The sequence below is a fragment of the Macrosteles quadrilineatus genome, unplaced genomic scaffold (genome assembly GCF_028750875.1).
Source record: "Macrosteles quadrilineatus isolate MER2022 unplaced genomic scaffold, UCM_ALF_1.0 Scaffold_7__1_contigs__length_78375512, whole genome shotgun sequence".
NCBI classification, from domain to species: Eukaryota; Metazoa; Arthropoda; class Insecta; order Hemiptera; family Cicadellidae; genus Macrosteles; species Macrosteles quadrilineatus.
The window spans coordinates 58237070-58262464 of record NW_026542600.1 but is presented as its reverse complement, the minus strand read 5'-3'; the positions used below and the strand labels follow the sequence as shown (position 1 = coordinate 58262464).

Sequence of the window (25395 nt, the reverse complement as noted above, 5' to 3'; positions counted from 1 at the left end):
ATTCACGACCAGAGGTCTCCACTACTGAACGCGATTCCCTTTTAACTCTTTTCTTTTCGATGGGTTAATTTGTATGAAGTTTTGAGTTTACGTGGATCCACCCTTGGTTTCCTGGGATTGCTCTGTGACTGCTGTCAGCTGAATCTTTGTACTTATATAGGCTTAGGCTACTGCACTGCACTGCACTATATACCGTACTTTCAAACCGGAGAATTTTATTGCCAAGCGATGATTGTGAAGAGCTTCAGTTGGCCCACTTAAATCCCCTGTATCCGATTGTTCATTACTTTTTCCAGATACTTCGTTCGAATTGATGAGTGATGACATTATAGCTGGTATTTCCCATAAGTTATCTTTTTCATGGATCTTAAATTTCTTCCCTAAACTGCTCAGAAGGGGACAATAAAATTCAGGGGTCCACGCGGTTTAAACTAATTAATTTTGTAAAACAATCTCTCCATTTTAAGATGTTATGTTATGTTGTTTTGTTGTTTTGATTTAATAACAAATACAAATGTTTCCCGTATTACATTCATAATACTAAACAATAACAAATACATATTATAGGCCTATGTAAAAAGATTTCCTCAATGTTAAAGTGCCTATTCCTACTGTCCTTATGAGGTTACGAGGTTAAGTATTTATTTGGATTGAAGTGTAGTGTGGAAAAATATAAGTAAACGAAAACATATTTAATGGCAAAACTAGGCCGTTCATGCATAAAGCCTTTTGAAAACCCCGACATTTTAAAGGAGTGTTGATTGTGTCCACTGACCAGTCCACCACTGTCAGCATGATCGGACCATGAGAACGGGGTTTTATGGGGGGTTTTATGGGGTAAAAATGGATTTTCTCATTTTTGACCCTCAAAACACAAAATTTCGCACTTTCTCTATAGACCTTTTTAAAGAGCTTAAAAAACAAATAATTTAGTATATCAAAGTGTTTTTGTACGGTTATTGGTAACGGAGAAAATTAAAAAAAATGTAAATTTAAAATTCCCATGTTATTTTTATGGAGAATATTGTAAATTGTAATTTGCTTGTTTATGGATATATTTTGATCAAACTTGGCAAATGTATTTATTTTATACTAAGCTATTAATATTGTTACGAAAAAATACAATTTTTAGTTTTTTTGTAGCAGAAAACCTAGGTACTCATTAAACCTAATGTTATTTAAATAGATTTAATTGAAATTCAATTCAGACAAATGGAAATTCGCTTAGTCGGCAGGTTTGCTGCGGAGGGGGTATTTTTATTTATGGCAGTAATGGGTTTACCGGTAGGCATCATCTAATCATATAAAACATGTGTTGATAATTTAACAGCTGATTGTTGTATTGTTATTTCATTATTTTTCTTTTTGCATGTTGTTGTTCACAATTTTAATTTGTGTTCAAGTGTGTTCCTTATGTTATGTGTGTGTTTCTATAGTTATTTGTGCAACTAGTGAGCAAAGTGAGCAATTGCCTCACTCGAGAACCCATTCCTCACTCGCCTACGGCTCGTGAGTAAGGATTTCTCTCGAGTGAGGCAATTGCACTTTGCACTCGAGTTGCACATTATATTTTTCCTACAGTTACCATAAAACAAATAAATTGGTAAAGAAAGTAACATATTTTAACACAGAAGTGAACTTGACTCATGACATTTAATGCTGTGACAAATACAACAGTACAACAGCTGACCAGCTGATTTACAGCCAGTGCTGCCAACGTATTTTGCCCGCATACAACCTTGTCTGCATGTTATGCGCTCACTATTTCGTGCTTTAACGTTGCAAATCTGGAGTGAGACAAAGTAATTAGAGTGAGACAATGTTAACATTGTCAATGTTAACAATGTTAACATTGTCTCACTGATGAGCGAATTGGCCACTTTGCTTTCTCAAATCAGTGAGAGAACATGTACATTGTTAGGCAACTGTAGGAAAAAGTTATGTGTTTAATCTGTACCATTAATATTAGTGAGTAAAGATGTGCATGGATTTCATAGCTGTTACTTTCCTAGAGACGTATTTAACTACAATGGGCTCTGTTGCTAGTATTTATTTCAAACGATTTCAATGAATTATTGTTGTTCATGTGATTGCTTGCATTTTATTATGATTTTATACATTTTAAATAAAAGGATGATCTCTATCTCTTGTATTGTAGACAAGATCAAATAACTTGCACCAGCCATATTTGGATTCCTTTATAACTGGTTTCCATGTGCTATTTTTGAATGAATTCAATATATTTTTGTAATTGAACACAGGTTGGAGAGTGTACATCAGGCTTGGCTTGTTGGTGGTTTCTTTGAAATCCACGAATAGTTAAAATAACACAAGAAAAATGCTTAAAATGTTTCAAACTTAATTAATTTGAAAACAAAAGCTGATATATTCCTAGTAAAAAATATGCATCATAAATAATGGTTCTTTTCCATTTTCAGTGTTGCATATAAGCCATCAATAGAAAATACCTTTGTCTTAATACTTAATACAATAAAGGTTTTCTTAGAGTTTACTTTCAAAGATCCAGTGTTGCTGAGCAATTTTTTTGTAACGGTTTGAATATGAATTTTAACAGTTCATCATTCAGTTGAATGTTTAACCACAGTCAGATTGTAAACAAGATACAGACAGCAGTTTATAAAAATGTATTTTAAATAAGCTACTTTTTTATAACTATTGCAACCTGATTAAGGTAGATAAGGTAAATCACTCTTCAGTCTTTGTGGTGCAGATCTAGATCTTTGAAAAGTAAAAGGTATTGCATCAATTTTTACCTTGGAATTTAGTATGATTGAAATGCACTATTTGCTCACAAGTACCATTTATATTTAGAGGTATGGTATGAGCAAATCAGCCAACAAAACTGCTTAACAGAATTGTACAGTTATAGAATATATATATTTTTTTTTTTAGATTGGCGGCCTCTTTTAACCTTGCATTTGCCCGTCCACTTAGACTAACCCCCCGTGCGTGTAGTGTATGTACTGATAAATTTTAGTGGCAGTGACTAGGATCCGAACCCACGACATCGCTGCCTTGGGCCCGAAGTCCGCAACACTACCGACTGAGCCACCGACTCACTAATATACAATTATAATGATGTAGGTACTAAAATATGAATTTACTTTTACTGTGAACTTGTGTGAGGATTAGATTTATACTTGAATAGAATAATAATATGTACTAAAAGAAATAGTTTTATTATAACAATAAATAAATAACAAATAGACACATGGAGCTTCTCTTTCATTGGGATTGTTTCTTAAGAAGAAATTTGGTTAAAGAATGTTCTTATTCTTCTCCCTCCAGCTTGCATTATGTTCAACCATTCGCTGGAGTTCCGCAATCTCTGATTTTGACCAAGGTTTGCTTGCACCAATTAAGCTCTTAAACTGAAAAAAAAACACCATTTGTTTATGTACTTGTTGTAACTTTGAGATTTAATATTTTGTTAAAATATTGAAAGTACTGGAACCTTTAGCACATCAGTTAATATTGTTTACAGCTTATCTATTGGCTATGGTTATTGGTCAGATTTATATCAAAATTAAGTTAAACATTTATTAATAGTGGAGTAGGCATAATGACATGTAGAACTTTAGATAAAAAGTTTTAATAACATATTTGTCCAAAGAGGAAATATTTTTTTAACTACAACTATTAGCATATAACCTAAAGATTTCAAATAACAAAGCACTCATATGTTAGATATTTAATTGAAGAAGACTGCATAGTCCATAGCTAATAATTTGTTTATGAATAACAGAAAATTAATTTCAAAGTTTCACTTTACATTACTTACTTGCCCAAGTTGTTCTACATCGTAAATTTGCTGTGACAGATCTCTTAACATTGTTTGATTCCATCGTAGTTTTTTGTTTGTCCTGAAATTTTTGTTAAACAAGTCAGACATTAATTAACATGCAACATTATGTAAAAAGAAGTATAAAAAGTATAATTATTAACTGATTGGGTTATAGACTCTAAACAAATTATGGTCTGGTGGATTTACCCGTAGCCTTTAATATAAGTTTAACATTAGCATATTGTTGTATAATCTGTTTACTTGCTGTAAGAACATGAATCCCTTAATGTTAAAGAAAAACACTTTAGTTGTAAACACACCCATAGGTCAAAGTCTGGGTCCAGTGTAATAATTGGTAAAATGGCAGGGATGCAAGTCACATAGAATTCACTCTCATCATCAAGCATTTAAGCTGTCTATATTTGTTCAAGCTGTTTTTATTTTAATAGGGTCACTCCAACCACTTTATCTGCAGATGAGTTGCACACACAAAAACTGAGCATTGCCATTTTAATAATCCACCCACAGGGCTATCTCCTGGCAAAGAATACAGAAATATACAACAAATTTGTTGTCCTAAATTTTGTGCTCCTGGCTTCAGGGCATGAATGGTATTTAATTTGAAACTAAAAATGCATTATGTTGAGACTTGTAATCAGAAGCAATGGGCAGTTGGACAAATGGACATAGTTTGATTCCCAAAGGATTAAGATCTGTAAAATGACATGACAGGTCTAGATTCAAATTGAAGCTTTCTAATTATTTTTTTGTATTTTTTGTGAATTAATAGAGGTCATCTACCAAGCTTACTTGGGAATTTTAGAGTCCAGGGGCTAATAGATACACAGCTAAAAAACTTAACAATGCCATTTCGTCCAAATATAGGTCTACTTCAGAGATTAGATTGATGATAAATCTCTTTTGGCTGAGGGTTGAAGGGAGTTTGCTTCTCTTCATTCTACTTCCTGAAGAAGTCTTTTATTAGGACAATATATATAAGTTTTATTTTTTGTGACTTATTATCGTGTAACTATTAGCCCTGGACTCTAATTTACTTAGGTAAGCTAGCTAAACTCTACTACTTTTCAAAAAATCCTAATCATCCATTTGGCTTTCCTTTAAAATTATTAATCCGTTTGAAATTTTTAAAATCCATTATACTTAGAGTTAGTCCTAAGTTGATGAAATATACTAAAAGTTAAAAAACAACAAATAAAATATAACTTCCAACGCCATAAAATGTATAAATAGCTTTGAATGTGCACTCCTTTATTCTGTGTTGGATGCCATAAAACCCTCAGAAATCTGCCCTATCCTCCCTCCAAACAAAAATGGCCCTTTTTACAGAATATTTTTTCTTAATTTAGAATTTTTTTAATGGAAATATGTATGGTAAAAAGTAAAAACCTTTGCCGATACTTACGAAGACTTCATTTTCACCATTGATCGCTCCATAAACTGAAGTACAGGCCCAATATTTTCATTGTATTGGACCAAACCTTGCATCAGTTTTGTGAAATCATGCCTTGTTACTGTCGAGTTTTCCAGTTTCGATTCCATAAAACTGCAACAAGAGTTTGTTATGTAGTTGAGCCAAAAATGCTTATTAGTAGGTAGGTATACACTAAAGATGAAATATTAAACCTCCTATTCTTGTAAAATATTAAGTTGTAAATTTTAATTGAGTGACATTTGTCAATAATTTAAATTTGTATTTGATGCCCTTGAATATTACTGGGTACAAAGTAATTCAGTTTTGTAAAAAAAAAAATGTAAAATCCTAATATTCCTACCTAATAAGGGGCTGGTCATCAAAATGACAGAGCCTGTACATTATTTTATGTGTTGTATCATAGTGCAAGCTACAAAGTAAAATTTAGTTTAGAGGACTGAACTAAGCACTAAATAAATTAATATTACTAAATTAATTTCAATTATCTATCCCATTAATGTTGTTACATATCGTGACAGTGCTGTTATTCCCTCTAAAGCCCTCCACCAGGTACTAGAATATTCCACGTAAAAACATAGCTGTAAAATCTCAACACTGTCAAAGATCTACTGATCAACATTATGAAGTTTTCTGGGACTTTAATATTAACTCTGTCAAAAAGAGAGGAGCAAGCTGGTCTAGTGGTAGAGCAATGGACTTCATTCCCCACTTTCCCATGTTCAAATCCCAACAATTACCAATAGGTTTTATCTAAGTGATAATGCCGCAACCCTAGGCTTGCCCTGAAGTAATGTGTAAAACGGTTCTAGGCTAGAGTTTACATCCACTATTGTAAAGGTGGGACATAAAAAGATACCTGTAGAGCACTTCATAGTTTTCGAAGCAGCCAAGAGCAGTAAACATGGTGTCTCGGTGAAGAGGCTCCTTGGACTGTAGCGCTCTCTGCTGCAGGAATGTAAGGTGATCTTCCTTCCCTGTGCGCAGAGCCGTGCAGTAAACTGTGAACCTTAAGTCTGGGGGGATGCTGAAAAAAGTACAACTCAGTTGGTACTTAAGAAGGAAATGTGGTGAAAGAGCTAGTCTAGGAAAATATTAACTGTACAGTTGAAATCCTTACACAGTTTAGACGTAGCAGAAACTGGCCAAGCAGATAATTTATAATTTTACTGAAAACCATTGGAGTTGATTAAGATCTAAATTTAGAACACACAACCTGTAGTCATGAAGCAGCATGATGCAGTCTTGAGTCATGATTTTAATATATTAGGCTACATTCACAAACACATAGAACATTTTTAATCATACTTATTATCTAACCAAGAGATTCAATTTCAACTTGCACCCAAAAGGTGCAGAAAAAGTATTGCAAATGCTCATTTTTCCATGCACCAAGCTGTGTAACACCAATGGCAACAAGTTGATGAATTACTATGTCAATGGTATTCTATGGTGCATGCACATCACCTCAGCAGGTATATAACACACAACTTTTATTATAGCTTCTTTATTGGTTAAATATTGTGTTTTTAATGTTGAAGTTTGTTTATCTAGAGCAGGGATTCCCCACATTTTATTATGATGGAACAGCTATAGAAATTTTCTTTCTAAAAAAAGACTACTTGGTCACGGTGATGTGATTTAATATGTGTTTTTGTATTACTTATATTTTGCAAACCTAACTAAAACTTAATTTCCAACCATAAGTATGCACCTTTTTCTAAAACATTGTATTTTCTCTTTCTTTTAAACCCATTTTGTAGAGCTCAAAAAACAAATAATGTAGTATATTGAAGCGTTGTTTTATGCCTAACAGTTACCGAAAAAAAATTCAAAAAAGTTTAGATTTAAAATTACTATGTTCTTTCCTGTAGCAGCAAACCTGATAACCAGCATGATACAATAGTACTCATTAAAACTAATGGTATTTAAATAAGAAATAAATCTGACAGTTTTGAGGGAATAATTTGGTGGAATTCCAGCCAGGTAAATGGAAATTCACTTAGTCTGCAGGTCTGCTGCAGTGGGGGTATTTTATCTTAAAACTTCACCACGTACCACCACAGGTTGGGAAACACTGATCAAGAGAAGCACCTTAGCAAATTTTATCAACTGATTCTTTTGCAAAAAAAATATTTTTCTACACCCTCATTTATTATTAAAATATACTTTTCATTTTACACAAGTTTCAGTTTTGATCGTTGTTTTGCAGAGTTCCAAATCTTCATAAAGCCCTAAAATATGTTCTAAAGTGTTGTTCCATTCGTTTGATATGCTACCTAATCCTTGCAGGTAGCCTTGGTACTGGCGTAGCTATCCTGATGATGAAGACATATGTTTTAAACCCCACAACATCTTGTTGTTGACAATATTCTTCTATTCATTGGATACGTACGGATTAACCTTGTCTGGATCAGTCTGGTCAGTCCACTTGGTGAAGAGACGTTGAGCCCTGCGAACACAGTCTGCTAGCTTGTAGAGACACGCATGGCGCACCACCTGTCTGCGATGGCGTATAACAGGCACTGTGTCACCCTTCCGTGTACGCAGACCCAGACTGGAAAGTTGCGGTGACAATAGTCTGCGTATTCTGTCCTGAACAGAGCAAACATTTACAAAGCATCCTGTAAGGTTGGAAAGTATAGTATATTCTTGTATTTAAACATAAAACACTTATGTAATGTCTGTTCACACCAATGTTGCTAGACGTCTTTTACGTCTTTGGTGTACAGTACAGTATAAATATGTCGCCCACACACTGTAATTCACACCCCTATTCCACCGACCAGCACCACACTCCAACTGCTCACAGCTCAAGGTGATACCTCACGTTCATAGTAGATCCTGGAACCGTGTCCCATTTTAATACCATAGTGTGATCCTGCATTTACTAAGCCATAGATGGAGTGATAGCAGTGATAGGGAAGACAAACCATTGCTGTTATATTCAGCATGTTCAAGATCTAAATGGGATACATAAAAGAAGAAACCACTTTGGCAAATTCCACCATCTAATGGATGACCTAATGAATGATGACTAAATAAGTTTACAGCCTGAAGGCTGACGGTGACAGCTTAGATTGCTAGCACGATGACACGAGCGACACCTAGTAGATAACCAATGTAGCGTGAGCGTCGTCGCTCCCATCGCTCACGTATTAATACAGCAGCAAGTCCGGGGTTTGCATGTGATGCGCTATGGGCCCGAGAGATGATTTCACCTCTATCCACCTACCTTGAGGGTAAGTTTTTCTTCCTTGCGCCCCAAACAAACTTAAAACATCTTGCGCCCCTGGTCCCGGGCCCACCGGGGCCCATTTATAAAAGCGACCCTGTACAGCAGTGTGAGCATGCTCATTTCAATAACATTAATAGCTACTTCAGTGACGTCTTCCAAAGGGTTGGTAAAATGTCTGCCAACGCCAGTGTGAAAATTCCTTAAAAAAGCAATAATTTTTGTTATTTACTACTCATGTGTAAATGTTTGTTTGAATTCCAATACTAGTATTGGGGATAGTGAAGGATATACAGGGAGTTGAAAATGTCTGGAACCAACATTATATCTGGTGAGTGGTTAAAGAAAAACAACTGATATTTTGTGTACGGATATACTATGGTTTTACCTATCTTTTGGTGCCTTATGACATTTTTTACCACTTATAGGGAACGTCCTGTGGAGGATGCAGTAAAAGGTTTTAATGGAAGCCTATGGTAAATGATACATCATTTTAAAGGCCATTTTCTTCTGAGTAAGGAGTCACAAGTTTCATCTCAAAAGGACCACCCTAGCAAAAATGGCGATTGTTTGAAATTAAAAAACATTGCTATTTAAATGGTCCGTATTTGTTTCCTTTAAATGCTATTACAAGCCAGTTACGAAGTACAGTAGTTTATCACGTGGTGAACTGAAAAATGACTGAAAAAAAACATTTAACTAAATTGTTTGTGTTGTTTACTAAACTTATTTTTAACAGAAATGCCAATTAAGCTTTCAATTATTTTCAAAAACTTCAAACAGTCGCCATTTTTGCTAGGGTGGTCCTTTTGAGATGAAACTTGTGGCTCCTTACTCAGAAAAAATGGCCTTTAAAATGATGTATCATTTACCATAGGCTTCCATTAAAACTTTTTACTGCATCCTCCACAGGACGTTCCCTATAAGTGGGTTTTTAAATTTCAAACAGTCGCCATTTTTGCTAGGGTGGTCCTATTGAGATGAGACTTGCGGCTCCTTACTCAGAAAAAAATTGCCTTTAAAATGATGTATCATTTACCATAGGCTTCCATTAAAACTTTTTACTGCATCCTCCCCAGGACGTTCCCTATAAGTGGTAAACAATTTCATAAGGCACCAAAAGATAGGTAAAACCATAGTATATCCATACACAAAATATCAGTTGTTTTTCTTTAACCACTCACCAGATATAATGTTGGTTCCAGACATTTTCAACACCCTGTAGATTAGTCTATTTAAAATGCATTATCTATGATAAATAACTGAATGTTTAGGTGGTTAACCTGAACTTATGTTAAATTTACATTTTGACTATGTCTATGCTTTCAACAAATAAAAAAATCCCTATGATTCAACCTTTCATTAACTCCAATATATTGTAATTTATATCCACTATCCTTACAAAAAACAAGTCAATCTATAATTTAAGAAGTAACCAGTAAGAACAAAATTAAGAAAAAAATTAGGATTTCACTAAATAAGAAAAACTAATTATTAACACTATAAATTTTACAATTTAAAAACAGTTTTTCATTGTAAATTAATTAAAATTGAGTTCACGTACCAAGCTCAAACATAAGATGGTAATGATACTGTACTTTATTTTACTCTCACAGGGTCCATATAAAAGCATTCAAATGCAAAATCTATGTAGGGAAACAAGTTTCAAGTATTAGATCTATAAATGAGTTAAGGGAAATTTATTTAGTGACAATATGAAAAAAAACTATTGCAATTTCTAAATTTACAAGTTATTTTTACTATAGAGATGCACTTATAATAAAAATACAAATTGTTTTTCTTCTGTTTTTATCTTTTTACCAAACATATGCACTTCAGATGTAGTATGGAGTATGTTGTGCCGAAAATATACTTGTGACGAACAAGAAAGACCACAACGGCACTGTGCAGAAACATATCGCACAGTTCACAGGGTCTTCCTCCACTGTACATGAGGGCGAGGGAGCAGTGTTGGATTTTGCCCTAGACACCAGCGGCAAGTGCTAGACACCACTGTAGTGTACCATTGTATCTTTCCTCTGTTACTTACTTCTAAGTCTATGAAAGAATTTTATGATCAATCAAAATTAGCTATCGTAATTAATCATGTACAAGACCTTTTGGAGGCAAATCAAATTTTGGTCCCCCTTTACAGCCTATGATTGTAAGTATTCTTGCTGTGTATAAAACCACCTTAACTTATTTAGATCTTATATTACTCTTAGATTGATGGTTTCTGCTATTATCTTACTTTTAGTTTGTCTCCAGTCTGAGTTCCTCTTAGTCTTTGGTCCATTCTCCACAGACTTCTCAGCCCAGCTGCCCAAGGAGCAAAGTGTTTCTCATCTGCTAAGAAATCCATCAACTCCAGAACCTTTAACAAAATAACAACAACCTTTCAAAAGTCAGAACTAAAGGGAATGTTTTTTTGTTTGCTGACGACACGGCCATGGTATCGTATGGACGCACGTGGGATGAGGCATATGAACACGCATCTACAGACATTTATAAAATCAAACGCTGGTTAGACCAAAACACGTTAACCCTTAACATATATAAAACAAAAAGTTTACCAATATTTTTTAAGAGTGAAAGTGACCCTAGCCCTAGGCAACTATTTCTTCATACCGACGACTTAGAAAGCTCATATATATGCATTTTCTCAACTTGCTGGTGTTCTGACCACGGATTACTGTAGGACAGTTTATTATGCTTACGTGCAGTCTTTGCTTCAATTTGGTATATTGGCGTGGGGCGGTGTCTCGGCCTCTATGCTTGAGCCTCTGGCTGTTGCGCAGAGGTCATTAATCAAAACAGTCCCAAGCAAACCATCGAGATATCCAACAGAGGATCTGTACTCAGATTTTCGTGTTCATGATATACGACAGTTATTTGTTAAAACTCTTTTAGTCTTTATTAGGTCAAACAAAAACAACATTTTTACCAATTTGCAGCATAACTATCCCACAAGACATAGAATCAACTTTGGTTACCGGTACCAATTCCCTAGATTAAATATAACCTCCCTAAAAAGTAACCCATATTTTATCGCCTATATCTTATATCGCAATCTTCCGGCACAAATCCTGCAGTATGAGGAGAGCAGTGTCCCGGTGTACAAAAGAAAGGTGAGTACATGGCTTGCCAGCATTGGCCGGACGGCTACGGAAGCGCTGATAAAATCCCCATATAATTGAGCTTATTAGAAAAAAAGTGAAATGTTAGTAAACTGCTGAGACCCTGGCATTGTAGATACATTTTTTGTTGTTAACTTTAATCTTTGGTTACTTTAGGAAATTCTTCTCTGAAATTACTTATTGTGTTATTTTGTCCTCATTCAATTTAGTACATGTTAACTTTTAAATGATGTTTTTATTTAATATTTACTTATTTTTAAGGAATAGTCACCCAGTATATTAATACATGTTTTACTTAGACAAATAAAATTATTGTATATCCAGGATGTAACCGATATTGTTATAGCAGATCTAGAACTCTTTTTCCGCACACGGGCTTATGCCTATGCGGAAAAATATATTTCTTTATAATTTGTATCTGTTTATTGTTTTGTTTAACTTTTGGAAATAAACGATTTGACTTTGACTTTGACTTTGAAACACATGATAATCATATCAAATATTAATTGACGTTTGACGTCTATACTCCATTCCATTTTCACTGTGCAGTACGGAGAGTCCATAAGCCATTAAATTCAAATGACAGTTTCAGAGTCACTATGGCCTCCTAAAAAAATAGGGCCCACAAATAACTCCCTAATTTTGTTCCATACTTTTTTACTACCTACCTACATACCTAAATTAAAATCAGAAGGTCAAAATACCATTCTACCAAACAAATAAATTTACATAAATATGTAAATAGTACTTATAGCACCTTGACAATAATTATAAGGACAGGTGACGCAAACCACATGAAAAAAATTGTCTGGGTAGCCAACTGGTTATAGTGCTCACCTCCAAATCTTGAGGTCGCTGGTTCGATTCCAAGCTAGATCGCTACCAGACCCAGAGGCCATTTATCATTGGGCTTTAAATTAATGATGCTTTCTAGCAACAGCTTGATGTTAGATAGTAGCAAGAACAGAGTTTAGACCGTTCCCTTAAGTAAATGTTGATAAATGACACTGGCATTGAAAGACACAAAAGAATAGTAATGTTGATAGTACGACTATTTGCCATAAGACCTGTATTGCCCAGTCTCTCAACGAGAATAATTAATCAATTGAATGCACAGCTAAACAGCAAAATTATAACGAACGGTAAGTGGAACGTTTTATTGGCTTAACAAATTTTCAAATTCTTTGGTGTTGTTTCAATCTAGACTCCTCTTTCTTAGCTTCCAGTGTTAGGTGGTACCTATATATCCTTCTAAGATCCATCATAAAAAAGTAACATTCAGAAAATACACCACATTTAGTTCTTCATATTGTTTGGTCCCAAATGCTTATTTATCCATATAGCATATGAACCGCTGAAAAAGGATCCAACACTCAGAATACATGAACAGAACACAATCTCATGATACTCCATCGCATAAAGGAACCGTTAGATGAAATAAAAGGTTTGATGACCAAGGAGCTGATAATCGAAACTCTACAATGTATACTGTTTTACTTCACAGCATTCCTGAAATAAATATGTTTGTAGTATTTACATACAAAAACCACCTTTATCCTAAATGTTATGGAACATTAAAGAATACCTGAGGCACCGGCTCAAGGCCTGAGAGTGCATACAGTCCATAATCTAAAACCAATTGCATTCTGTTCAGTATCGGTATTTCTTCCCTTGAAGAGTTCAACGCCTCCTTCAACAACTTGAGGTTGGCTTGGTCATATCTTACGTGGTAAGTACCTGACAACAAATTGAAATACAATTAGAAATGTATACATTAAAATTCACATTAGCTTCTGGGCTGGCCATAATGATGACATATAGCAGGTGCCTGACCTAATCAACTCATACAAAATGGCATATGTGTATGGTAGGGCTAGGAGTATGTACATTTCTACATTTATATTTTAGTTTCACTATATTTTGGTAACAAATAGTAGTGTCTGAGTCCATATTCAATAATTCGTTGCTTAAAATAAACAACAGATATAATGACAGGATTTGAGGCATTTTCACAATGAGGTACATATCATCATAAACAAAAAGAATTAAATATATACCTTCAGCTGTGTTGCGGTTACCATAGGTTCTGGCGCACACTGTTGGGAGCGCCATGTAGCTACGGCGTACACGCTACGTAAATACACAGCGCTCCCAGTGGTATGCGCCAGAACCTATGGTAACCATAATAACCGCAGCACGACTGACAGTCTATATTTAATTATTTTTGTGTATGGTATAATATACCTACTCCATTAAGGTTATACAAATTTTAAAATTCAAAAACCAAAATTTCCTTAACATTTTTACAGGTAGGCCTACCGTATATTTTTTTACTAAAGTAATTAATTAGTAAATATACTTCCTATTCTAGTTGTTAGAATCTTCGAATTTTGTGCATAAGGGTCAGAATCGATTTCTCGAGGTCACCCATCTTTTTTGACAGGTTTGTTCAGCCTTCTGAATTAAATTTTTTGTCTTCCTCACATGGAAATAATTGTATTTTTGGGAAAGATACTTTTGATGAATAAAATAAATCTTGTTATCATGAAGTAGTGAAATATATAAATCAACGTTCAAAACAGCATGTCTAAATCAATATCCTTTATAGTTTGAAACCAAAACATAAAAATAGTCCTGATTGGAAGGGCACTGAAAAAAATCACCTGCCATTTGAAGATTAATCAGAAGCCAATCTTCTGGTTTAGCAGGATCTGGTATTGTAGTCTCTTTGTTGAACCACAGTTTTGGCTGGGCATCTTCGAACATCTTCTCTGACCTGGAAGTATAGCTGATCGGGACCCACCACTCATATTTCTGTTCTTCCTCAGTTGTGTTCTTTCCTTCTTCTCCACCTTCCACTTCGACCTTCATAACGGAAAACGTTGCTGCACAAAACATTAGGTTTCAATACAGTGGTGTTTTGTAATGATGTATTGTTGGGTTTTAATCAGTAATTAAGTAAGGACATGGGATCTTACTGTTTTATTGGTTAGCACCCATATAACAGTAAAACAGTATCATTTTCCACTGTTTCCTGTTTTATTTCTCTTAATCATTCCAGGTCCGTTGTATATTTCTCAACATTAAAATTGCCTGATCAACCAAAGTTGAAATAATGCAACCCTCTCATACTCACCCCATTAGATATATTTGCATCAGACAACTGGAAATGACCAAAGGCTTTCTTGAGTGTTATGTTGAATGCCAATGTGATTGAGGTTCATTTAAGTAGATCAAATTTAAATTACAAAATTAATTTATACATAGAGTCTGGTTTTGTCCTTGGCCGGCCTCGCGCGTATGTACATGATTTTGTAATTATAAATGTTTTTGTATGTGTTCATGTGTGAAGTAATTTTGACGACGGCTTGTGCAAGAGAATATGTTTGACATATGACGACTGAAGATAAAATTTGAAAATGTGGTTTTAACCCTGAAACTATAACTATAGTCATCTACGACAACATAGGACTGATTGGCGACAGGTTAGCAACCTCATTTTATACAAAATTAAGCAAAACATACAACAACAAACTTTTGTACTGTTTTTGTGTGTAGCATTAACTGTAACAGAGCTCATTATTGGATTTTGTTCAATATTCACCTAAAAGGTTACCTGTGTTCTTGATTGAGGTTGCACACTTATAGGTATTTCGTGGTGGAAGATCATCAGGGTCTTCTTACACTAAACTAACTAAAGAAATAGGTATTATGTACGTGGCTTGGTCTATTTACAAGTCACGTGAATATATCGTTCACTAACAGTATCATTGGACTCAATGACAGTTGACACAATGAAGCTACCCCTGAAAGACTCACCCGCAACTGTAGTAGCGCACACTCAGAATCTGAGATACGAGAGAACGGGTACGCGATTTGCTGACACCAATCATCTGTCGTGACAGTTATTCATCATCGATAAGAGCATGTGATTGCATTGTGCATAGTACATACTCTATATGAATTGTTCAGTTTAGTGACAAGATTTAGTGTCAGAAGACCCTGAGGATGCCCACCACAAGGCAAAATATGTATAAATTTCCTACTTCAATCAAGACCATTAATAATATTGTTCCTGAAACTGACTCCTCAAATAATGTATATACCTGGAATTAGTTACCACCTGTTCAAAGACTACGAAGAATTTTATTATTTACCTGACTTAGCATCAACTGGCCTTCACTCCTATTCACGAAGACCACTGAAGTCCGTCCCTATAGGTCCAACTGTCCATGAGACTAGCCAAGTCCATGTCTTGGTAGCTGTAGTTCATTGCATCAAACAGCTGTTGAGGAGTCGATGTCTTGTACTTCAGCTCGGAGAGGTAATGTTGAATTCCCTCTTTAAAATGTCTTGAACCCAGCGAGTAGTAGAGCATGCGGAACAATGAGAACCCTGAGAAAATGAGTTTATGGAAATGAAAATGTTAAAACGTATATTTCTTAAGCAGTTCTAATACTTGAGAATTTTCATAGGTCAGGGATTGGGGAGGCTCAGCAAAGTTAGGTCTTCAGATTCAATTCACTTGAGGGAAAAGTGGCTGAATGCAACTGAGCGTTCTCATTTACAGCCAGTTACATACGCAGATGCTAGTAGCAAGATAAGTTAGTAAAACTATAAATTTTTACCTTATTTTCCCTTTCCCTTTAGACATTGAAAAAGATGGGAGGTGTCATAAACACGGTAAATAGTGAAGTTCATTTAGACCTGAACATCAACATCAAAAGTGAAAACTTCCCTCACACTCCTTACTGTTCAATTGTTTGGTAAACAGTTACACCATTTTAATGCCAAGTTTGGAAAAAGGAGCAAAGATTGGAATTTTTGTAATTTTTTATGGAATATTTTTTAATCTCAGAAGTTTGGCGTAAAATATGTTACTTACAAAAATAATTTACGATAAACCACATAAATAAAATACCATAAGCACCAATAAGCACAGTATACGTGTACTGTTTTACCATTACTTCTGTGTGTCTGTTCTTGGATCTGTGCGGTGTTCCTGATACAATAAAACCTCACTAACTCAACAATTTGTTTATCCAGAGCTTGTCGAGTTTGGGGGTTGTCGAGTAATCCAGAACACTTTAGTTTTTAATTGGTTTTAATAAATGAAGATTTAACAAACTAAATTTTACATATACAGTACATTTTTTTACTTACATGAGCATCATTTTATCATATTGCGTAAACAACATTAAAAAAATGTTGAATGTTTAACAATTAAAACTAAATGTTCTGAAAAAATCCATTTTGTGCGTGCGCCTTATCAGGTGTAGACTGTTAAGCTACCACGTGTCGAGTTAGTGAGTTTTTACTATAAATGTTTTAAATGCCTGTTATAAAGAACTGTGAAACATGTAGCACGTAAATGCTAAAATTTGGAACTGATGACAGTTAATGTCAAGCCAATTAGTCAGTTTTGCAGTTCTTGGGCTACTATGATGAATGTTAATACTTTGTAAAACCAAACTGGCCTAGATTGTTGTTATTTGAAAGATTGGCTTTCAGATAAATAAAACTTGACCCTTTCATAAATAAATACAAATTCTGATTATTGACACTTATTAATATTGGTCCTGTAGTACTCTTCTTTTAAAATCAACTAATAGGTAGTGGAATAATTGTTAATTTGGTATGGATAGTGTCAAAAAAGATGCCGAGTGGGAGCTAGGGATGACGGAAAGCAACATAACAATGGGAGTCAAAACACTAAACACTAGTGATAGTAAATTAATCAAACAGAAAACATTGTTGAAATTACCCTACAAAATAAGGAAAGCGACGATGGTATGGGAAGGGTTCTTGTACTCAGACATCCCATCCACCACACTAATTGTTGCAATCTATACTATTCACTTACCAGTTTATGCAAGTTTTACCTTTGTAGTATGGAGCGTAGCTGACCGAACGTAAATCACTGACCATCTCTACAGGGTGTGCCAAAGGACGCCCAGTTCCGGCAGCATTCGAGTAGAAGGTTGTGGTCAAATAGTCTTGGGTGTCTTCTGTCATCTGGTCCCATTCTGGCTCTATCTGTTCAAACAAGCACATAAGGAAGATATATTTTTCCTACCTCTACATAATGATCACATCGCCACGCCGCAAAATCGGTAATTTCTACTTTATTCATTCCCACACTCGTTAGCGGGGCTGATTTAACTGTTGGTGTTTCTATAAAACACTATCATTTGGTAAGCGAATAACAAAACCTAAAAAGGCAATTATACTAGATGACATTTTATATACAACTAAAAAGTTTATCTGCAAGTTATGATAAAGTTATGGTGGTGGGAAAAATCATGTGTGTATCACGAGAACAGTCATTGCGGCTCTCAAATCTATGGCCACACTCAGCTAAGCAATGACATATTTTGCGCCCCTAATACACAAATAGCTACTATAGCTTTTTCAGTCAGCCTCCAATGATAAATGATAATTCAAGTTGTAAAAACCCCTCCACTGATTTCGCTAATTTATCTTCTAGTAAAATCATTAAAAAGTAACTCCTCTTCACAAAGCTCAATCCAAACACTGAGCCATGAATTCCATCTTTGCTTGAGCTAGTCTGGCCAATTCACCAGCAATAACCATCAGAGAGCGGTCATAAGTAGTTCATAGTCAAAGACTCCCTACCACATATACATGGCAGATCACCTGCCATTCCCTATTTTAAACGTTCAGTCACTACTTCTACCCACCTCAGAGAAAAGAGAGGGGTAAAACCAGACAAAACAGGAGGGTGTTTTTATATTGTGGAATTAAATATGAGATTCCTAAGTCATGGAATCTTAAAAAGTGAGCTTTTGAAATAGTGATGCCTGATTTATGATAAATAAGGGAGTTTTTATGTAGTGGTGAAAGGGGAGCTAGCTAGTCTAATTTTAGAGTGTGGGGATTCAGTCCCAAATTTCCAGGTTCGAGTCTCGGAAATTAGTAGGCTTGGTTGTGTGATAATACCCCGACCCTCTAAGCCTAGCCTGAAGAAATGGTCTCTTATCACTGTAATCTTGTGATATAACTACCTGGTCCATAGCCAGAGACGTGAAGAAAGTTGCTGCGCCCTCACTGAGCCATAGACTATCCCACCATCTAGGAGTGACAAGATTGCCGAACCAGATGTGAGCCAACTCATGTGTCACTACTTTGACATTGAGCACCTTGCGGAGTTCTCCCTCTCCGTGGGGTTTGTAGAGCAGAGCTGTCGGCCTTTATGAGAAATACATTAATTTTGAATCTGTACATATGAGCTTAATATATTTAAAGTGGTTTTGAAACATAATTTTAATAAAAAAAGTAAATTCAACAATGCATCACATGATTAATTATGTCTAGGTTTTTTTTTTAAGAGCTCTAAGCTAAACAAGGGCACCCAAAGGGGGAGAGGCCCATGGGGCTGTGGGGGGCAATTTTTCACCACTAAGAAAAACGTCCAATTAATACACTGAAGTGCATTTCGCCACAGAAAGTGACATCTTCAGAGTTACTCTAAAATATAAAAATCCATTCTACTATTCACAAATTTTTGTGAGTCACTGTTTTTTTTCACATAACTAATATTACATGGTCGCATGGCGCGGTGGCAGCAAGCACGGGTTGAGAGTTCTATCACGGGAGGTTCACTATCATCACAATGCACAACGGGAACAGTTTGTCAAATTGTGTCAGGGATGTGGAAGGAAATGTGAATCAGTGAAGTAATTAGACTTCAAGAACACAAGACAACCAACAAGATAAAAGGTAACTTCATTAAACAGTTCTTGAAACTGGATAACATTATTTATTCCATATTTAAAACGGTTAAAAATAATTTTTTAAATCATTTTACATGAACCTGTTTGGAAAGGAGTGCCTTTTCCTCTAACCGCTGGAAAAAGAATAGTGGATCTGCTTGCCTTTGGACGTCTATGAGCCAAGATGTATGATCAAAATGTTAAAGGAAAAAGCAGACTTACTTTTAACAAGAAGAGCTTGCTTGAATAATACACAAATGGGAAAGTAAAAAAGTAATACAATATTATTTTATAGTCATACTTATCTCTGAATCAATCACTGAGGAAGATTAGTGATTCTAGTCAACTGGGTGCTATACATAGTAGTTTCTTCATTAATTACTATAGAGGAGACTTCTCTTCCCCAGTGCACTGATCAGAGATCAAAAAAAGATTTGTGTGCACATTATCTACCTTTCTATTTGTATACTGTGGGAAGCTAGTCTTGTAAAATAGTAAGCCTGCTCTTCCTTTGAACACCTTAATTCAATACAACAATTTGGTATTTCCATTAACCGAAACTTGAATCCTTTGGTGATTGAAATCATTGATCGTGTTTTTAAAGCACATTTAAAATACATAATATTGAATAATATATTGGATTTGTACGATGCATCCACACCATAATGAGTATTTTAAAGCTGAAATTAGTGTCGAATAAAGGATTTGACAGCTTTCTTACTGACTAAGATCAGCTGGTTCTCTAGCCAGGATCATTAAAAGCACAATGCAAGGACACACTTGATAGAGTTTTTAACAATCAAAAGCAATTGAAGCGTTTTCTGGGAACACTAAGATTACCCGTGCAGGACCAGTGCAGAAAATGTGTCGTTCTGGGAGACGGGTCAGTTAACCTAGTTTTCCTCCACCTGTGCAAGATTCGTGCAACAGCTAGAGTAATTGTACGGTGCATAATACACCAGCGGCTTCTGATTGGTTGGTTTCTTGGACACCAGTATGTAGCTATGGCAATATGGCAGGTCCATTGAATAAATGATAAATTTTTTATCAGTTTGATGGATTATGCTACGTAATAAGTGAATAATATATCAATAATGTATTCTTTGAGGGAAGTTTGTTAAATTTTAACATTATAAAGTGATTATTAGATTGATGTGTAAACTACAATCCGATGTTCACCGTTAACTGAACTGGTGACTAACTGTTCTGGGATCCCAAGACTCTTCCTCTGGGGCGGTACAAGTGAGTAAGTCACCGGATCATCTGCACCGGTGCACCAATACATGTTCCTAGAGCGTGTCATGTCCATTGTCATTTCTCACGATCATATCAGCAACCTTCCGTCAACATTTAACCTAACATACTCCCCTATTGTTTTATTTTTTTTTTATTCTTATAGATGAGCTGAAGACAATCCCTTGTTGAGGTGTATTTTAACAATTTGTTTCTTGTTCTTTCAAAATTAGTTAATTAAATAAACCAATCTAATTATAATCACTAGCTCTTCCTTTGGTTTTATACCTACTTTGTATGGTTGCCATTTCATAGAAAAGTAAGTTAGTAAAAGTATGATAAAATTAAAAATTAATCCTAAAATAAGGAAACACATTTGTCAACACTATCACTCAACGTCATCAAGATGAACCAAACATAAAGAAAGATTTCAGAATTTATAATGGGATGAGAAGTCTTCTTGTGTTAGTTATGATACGATTACCAGGCGAGCACTACTGTATATCCACTCAGCCACCCAGCTATAACCATAAATAAATATAACTATCCTGTAATGATAAATATATATCTTACATAAATGAAGTCACTCCCCAATTTTCAAGAGCACCCTGGAACCTTGGCACAGAGACTAAATCAATCTTAGGCATCGGGTCCTTGATATTTGTATAATTGGTGAAGAAATCCAAAGCCTTTGGTGCTATGGACAAGGTGACATTTGCCCACCTCAACTGCTTCCGGGGAGCCATACACTTAGTCGTCGCCCATCTAAATAATATAAATCAAAAAGTTTGTTAACACAAGATTTGTAAATACAAACTAACACAATAGTGCGTTATGTTTTTCTCAAATCTTACAAAAATACTTAATTGAAATTTAAAATTGTACAAATTGTAGCTTGATTCTCAAATTGCACACTGTGACTTCTTTCAGCACTACTGTATTGTCTTCAGCAACTTTTTGCTGGAACAAGTTGCTAAGGAGAAATTACACTAGTGAAAAACCAAGCTAAAGATAAGTTGCTTTAAGCTCAGATGTTTAGGTGAGCCACAAGATCAATAGTGGATCCTTTATTATTTGTAATTGATATAGATGATTATATATTATATTAAATAAAACCTGAACCCTAAACTAAAAACGGATACCCATGACACAGAGAAAGATGAAAGATTTTTACAGAATTTGTTTTTAAAATAATTTTTAATTCGATAAAAAAAAACCAAACACATTCTACCAACTTTTAACTAATTAAGCACGTTAAAGGAAATGCGGATCTTATAAAGTGGAACGTGTCTACTTTAAAGACAGTCCTGTGATCTTTTAGGGCTTGAATTATATACTTATACTTTAAGGAATTGTGTAATGTGAAAGAAAGTAAGTGATATTTATCAACCTGTGATTGTATAAGAATTACTCTGTTAAGAAGTCTCAAAATTTGAGATTCAAAATAGTAATATCACCGAAAGTGACGAATGGTTTCCTACCTGTGGCAATGTCTCTATGATCCAAGATGTGTAGATGGAAGGCCACAAGATAACTGGACATGATTGGTGAGTTTTCAAAATGGTCTTTGACCCACTCTCCTGCTTCATCTCTGAAACACATTAACTGTAGATTACAGGAAAATTTTAAGAAGTTTTAAGTTTTTAAATTATATAGTTTGTATTGAAAACAGCTGGATTATTGTAAATCGATATAAGCTGTTTACTCTCACTTTGCATTAAAAATGGATCACATCAATAGGAAGAAGATTCCTTTGTGGTTTTTCGTTGTTGACCGCGTCGTCAAATGTACGTTGATTTTAGGTATCGCACCCTTACTTTAAAAAGATATCCTCATTGAGGGCAAAACATCTGGCAGAAACTACAATTGACGCGGTTGCCGCCAAGACCCACCATGGACTATTATAACGCCGCCAAGACCCACGATGGACTATTATGACACCAAGCGCGAAAGCCAACTTATTAAGATTGATAGACAATATAATCTGACTATTTTTAAATGTGTTTGAGGAATGTGGTTGGTCTAGTGCAGTGCCGGATTTAGGGTACCTGCGGCCCTAGGCCAAATTACTCGAGCGGTCCCTACCCCTATGGGGGAAATTCTGGCGATTGCAGAAAATAAATTGTGAACATCCCCGTGGGCTGCAATCACGGAGACATCATCATTGACACCCACGACCGCGGCAAAACCGTGAACACCTCCCGTGAGCCGCAATCACGGCGATATCATCAGCGTCACCGTTAACATCTCCGGTGGGCTGCAATCATGGGGACATCATCATCGACACACGTAACACAACGGCAAAATTGGAAACATCTCCCGGAAGCCACAATCATGGGGACATCATCATCGTCACCCGCCACCAAGGCAAAATCGTGATTATCTCCCGTGGGCCACAATCATGGCTACATCATCAGCGACACCTGCGACCACGGCAAAATCGTGAATATATTCCTTGTGCTGCAATCATGGCTACATTGTCAGTGTCACGCCGACTGCGGCAAAATCGAGAATATCTCCTATGGGCTCCAATCATGGGGACATCATCATTGACACACGTGACAACGGCAAAATTGTAAATATCTCCCGTTGGTCATAATCAGGGTGACATTATCATCGATACCGCAAACAAGGCAAAATCGTGAATATCTCCCGTGTGTTGCAATCACGGCTACATCATCAGCGTCACCCGCGACCGTGGCAAAATCTTGAATATCACGGCACATCATCATTGTCACCCACAATCGCAGCAAATTGATAATTTTAAAAAAATTCTGAAAAAAAGTTTATCGTCAATCCATTGCGGCCCCCTTTTGCTTGGGGCTCTAGGCCACGGCCTAGTTGGCCTAGTGGTAAATCCAGCACTGGTCTAGTGTTTGGAACACAGGGCTTCTGATGTTATGAAGGTCCTGAATCGGATCCCACCAGCAATCACCCACAATGCTTTTAGCTAAGTGATAATACAGTGACCTTCTGGATAGAAGCCCATGCCTGATAACGTATGACCACCTTTTATAGGAAACATTTAAGAAAAGGGTGTTATATCCTGTCTTTTAGGTGAGGAGAACTTTTTTTATAGGTAATCTTCTCCACTAAAAACTATATCTCGGTTTTGTAAAATTAAACTCATTAAATCTAAGAATGTTGTCAGAGCAATCATCACCAACATTGCTTTCAGATCACGCAGAATGAATATAAGCAAAATTGAATGTCATGGTTTGCTTATTTGAATAGGTACTCAAACTATTTTCAAAATCGTAATAAAAATTTCTTTATCTGTAGGAAATAGATCCAACTAACCATAAAAATTTAAATAATTTTTGAATTTTTTTAGATAATTACCTGTCTATAATGTTACAGTTAAAATTACAACTCTTTATATGAAATCAGTACTTAGACCTGGGAATGCAATAAACAGATTACAACTAAATATAAAATATTTTTATAAGTCATAAATGGTTTTACATTACAAACACTGTGAAAGCTGTTGAAGATTAGATGCTATAGTTTGGTTTAGTGTTCAATCTGTTAATATTTATGATTATGTCTGAAGAGCATGCTGTTTAAAAGCAATATGAGGCTCACAAAATCCGTAAGTGTTCAGTCAGGGTTGAATGCTCAGCTTTATGGTTTTGGACTTGCTATAAACTATTTAAATAGGCATCAAATCACAATAATGGTCACGATGAACATTAGGATAACTGGAGAAAGTTCTACACAATACCTTATCTTGCGTCATTGGAGTTGGGTAATGCATTGCTATGTGTGTTCTGGTATGTTTTAATGTTACCAATCTCCTCAAAAATATTTGATTTCAATTATACTTTTACGTGAATACATTTGAATATATCAAATTATTTATTTACCTGTGTTGTAGTATTCTATTTCCACTACTACTTAAACATGTATATCTGATTTTCCATCATGCATAATATAAACCAATATGCCAAATTAGGTAGAATTATTTCACAAAAATATAGCTACTATAACAAGAAAATATGGAGACAAAGCCCTGTTTTGATATTTTACTCCGAAGCCTTTAGAGCTCATGGGATGGGCTTTGGGAAGTATATTCTGACCCAGACAGCACGTGAGCTTGGACCAAACTTGGTTTTTACATATTTCTGAATTGGTACGACAAACTTGGAGTTTGGAACCCACTACAAATTTAAAACAGCTTTGGTTAAGTGAACTTGTGTGAATGCGCCAAAACTAAACTTGTTTTATTTACATATATAACCTGGTTGGCCAAGTCCACAATTTAAAACACCTAACCAGACCCACGACAAGCTTGTTCATGTGAGTCTAAAGTGAGCAGTGTCATATGACAAAAGAATTTTCCCTCCACCTCTACCCAGAACGCTCCTAAAACCTGTTTCTTTGTGCTGAACCACCATTTTTGTTGGATTTAGACTTCCTCACTCTCAGTTGTCAGTTCTCACTTATCTAGTTCTGGTGTTGTGAGTTACTCGTTTCGTTACTAGTTGTGAGTTTTTTTTATGGTTTTGATACCAAGACAAAGCAATGAAGAATTAAGGGATTCCTGTAAAGGTAAGATTTAAACTCCATTGATAAAAAATATACTTGTGTTGGTTAGTCTATGATGATATAAGTAAGCTAAGTTAAGCAAACAATTAATTTAATTGCATCAAGAACCCGTAGAGTTTTGTTTATAGCCTAAACCTTTTGTGCTTTAACCTTTGGCTTTGACATACTCAGCGCTTCACTGAATCGACAACGTCACTCACTATACTATATTCTAATAGTCTACTGCTGAACTCAACAGAACAGTGCCAAAATTT

General features: G+C 35.4%; 1 protein-coding gene across 1 annotated transcript; it reads right to left on the bottom strand.

Annotated features, from left to right (window-relative positions):
* Positions 1-3181: 3181 nt before the first annotated feature.
* LOC128998470 (aminopeptidase N-like) lies at positions 3182-21331 on the bottom strand. The gene is made up of 12 exons (XM_054424604.1): positions 21167-21331; positions 18653-18836; positions 17510-17663; positions 15785-16022; positions 14291-14512; positions 13213-13364; positions 10742-10864; positions 7651-7850; positions 6115-6282; positions 5229-5369; positions 3803-3884; positions 3182-3392 (listed from the first exon to the last, which is right to left on the bottom strand). The coding sequence occupies exons 5-12, from the start codon at positions 14496-14498 to the stop codon at positions 3279-3281; spliced, it is 1188 nt and encodes a 395-aa protein (XP_054280579.1). The 5' UTR covers positions 14499-14512; positions 15785-16022; positions 17510-17663; positions 18653-18836; positions 21167-21331; the 3' UTR covers positions 3182-3278.
* Between the last annotated feature and the right edge of the window lie 4064 nt (positions 21332-25395).